At 45.3% G+C, this 1,893-nt stretch overlaps 1 protein-coding gene across 1 annotated transcript in view; it reads left to right on the top strand.

The window, feature by feature from the left end:
• TBC1D20 (TBC1 domain family, member 20) overlaps positions 1-1,893 on the top strand; it is a 50,018-nt gene that overhangs the window by 34,728 nt on the left and 13,397 nt on the right. Inside the window, exon 3 of the mRNA XM_006860722.1 lies at positions 669-749. Coding sequence (XP_006860784.1) covers positions 669-749 — 81 coding nt within the window. The remainder of the gene's footprint in view (positions 1-668; positions 750-1,893) is intronic.

The following is a 1,893-nucleotide window of genomic DNA, read 5'->3' as shown; positions in this document are numbered from 1 at the left end:
TGACACCTAATAATGACAACAAGTTTTAGAATTATAGGGTCAAGAGAGAGAAAAGGTTAGCTTTTTGTATGACTTTATCATGATAGTCATAATACAACTCAGTGCTTGCTAGACTCTTCAGATGTCAGTTTCCTCAGGGGTCTGTGGTTTCCATCCATGATTGTATTTGATCATCCTTAATAGTAAGGAGCTCTGGTAACGTAGTGGTTACGAATCAATCTGTGAGCCACAAGGTCAGCAATTCGAAACTACCAGTGGTTTTGCGGGAGAAAGATGAGGCGGTCTGCTCCCGTAAAGATTTACAGCCGCAGAAACCATGTAGGGTCGCTATAAGTCGGAACCGACTCCACGGCACTTAACAACAACATAGTAATTGTGAGAGGTACACACGGAAGGGAATGTCCCCATTTTACAGATGTGGACAGACCTTGAAATTCACTTACCCATTGTTGCGCAGTGGCAGCCTGCATTGGGCTGCTGGGCTCTGCTGTCTCCTTGCTGCTGTCTCTGCATTCCCTCTCCAGCAGCCTGTGTCTCTTCTCCTGACAGTCATCGGACGGGCCTGCCACAGCAGTCAGTCAGGTCCACCTTCAGGAAAAGCTGATGTGTGTCGTTCCAGAATGCTTGCTGAGGCATTCCCACTTAACAAATTCCTTTTCCTCCAATAGGAAAGAATCTACGGCAGACAAGCAAGGACTACCAACAAGTGCTGCTGGACGTCAGGAGGTCTTTACGACGCTTCCCTCCTGGTGAGCACCCCTTCAGTCTTGCCACATTCCAAATGGGGGTTACTGTCTCTCCTCTACTCACTTCTGTTTTTGGTTCTTGCCAACCGTAGGAGTTTCCAGTGTGACCTAGCGCGCAGGACAGTCTCCTCAGACCTTAGTACAGTCTCGTTGTACTAAGTCTTTCTTTGACTGACTCAGTAGCTTTCAGAGCTTCACTGTGAAAGCCTGATTCAAAAATAATTTCTCTTGGCCTGTTGTTGTTGAGTGGAGGTGGAGAATAAGAAAAGAGTGCTTTGTTTGCTTTGGCTTTTCTTCAGAACCACAGAAGGTAGTTTGTGAAGACTTCTACACTGAAGTCATCAGGCTAGCTTTAAAGAGCTGATCAACTTAGTGGGTACTAACAAGAACTATTGATGTCGCCAGCTGAAGAGATTTGTAAATAGTGTATCTTGCATATACACATATTAGACCCTTGGACTTTAAAGAAGGCCAGACTTTGCATGTTTATAGAGTCTGTTCTTAAAATGCCTCTGCGTTGGCAGAAAGAAGAGTGACCATTGTTTCTATTTCCCAGTGAAGGAAACTGGGCAGCCAACCTCATGTCTGTGTCCCACTTCTCTTTGTCTGGTTTAACCACCTGTATGACTGGGAAGGGAAGAGAGTTGCTAAAGGGAGGGAGAACCTCTAACCTCTTTGTCTCATTCTCCTGACATTGGACTCACATTTCCTCTGTTAAAGGACCTTCTTTCCAACTGCATCCTTATTCCCTAGAGATGCTCAAGTGATTCCCCAGTAGCTAACAGCTTGCCAAACTGGTGTTAACAAAAGCATATTCCTATGGTCTGGCTCCTATTTTACTGGTTTAGGGTGAGGTCACACCAGACAGACAGGGTGATATAAACAGTTACTATGCTCAGCTGCTAGCCCAAAAGATTGGAGGTTTGAGTCTTCCCAGCAGCACATTGGAAGAAAAGCCTGGTGATCTGCTTCCTTAAAAATCAGCCATTGAAACTGAGAGGGAAGGAGTCTTCACATCAAGAATCAAACATATCTCTTCTGTGCACAGGGTTGATAAGGACGGGCAATTTAGCCATTGGCTACCTTAAATAGGGGGCATTATAAAGGCACAAGGAATCCTGGTGTGGTGCTGTGGATTAATGTGCCA

This window comes from Chrysochloris asiatica, unplaced genomic scaffold (genome assembly GCF_000296735.1).
Source record: "Chrysochloris asiatica unplaced genomic scaffold, ChrAsi1.0 scaffold00039, whole genome shotgun sequence".
Taxonomy (NCBI): Eukaryota; Metazoa; Chordata; class Mammalia; order Afrosoricida; family Chrysochloridae; genus Chrysochloris; species Chrysochloris asiatica.
The sequence above is the reverse complement of the archived record's forward strand: the minus strand, read 5'-3'. Positions and strand labels throughout refer to the sequence as shown.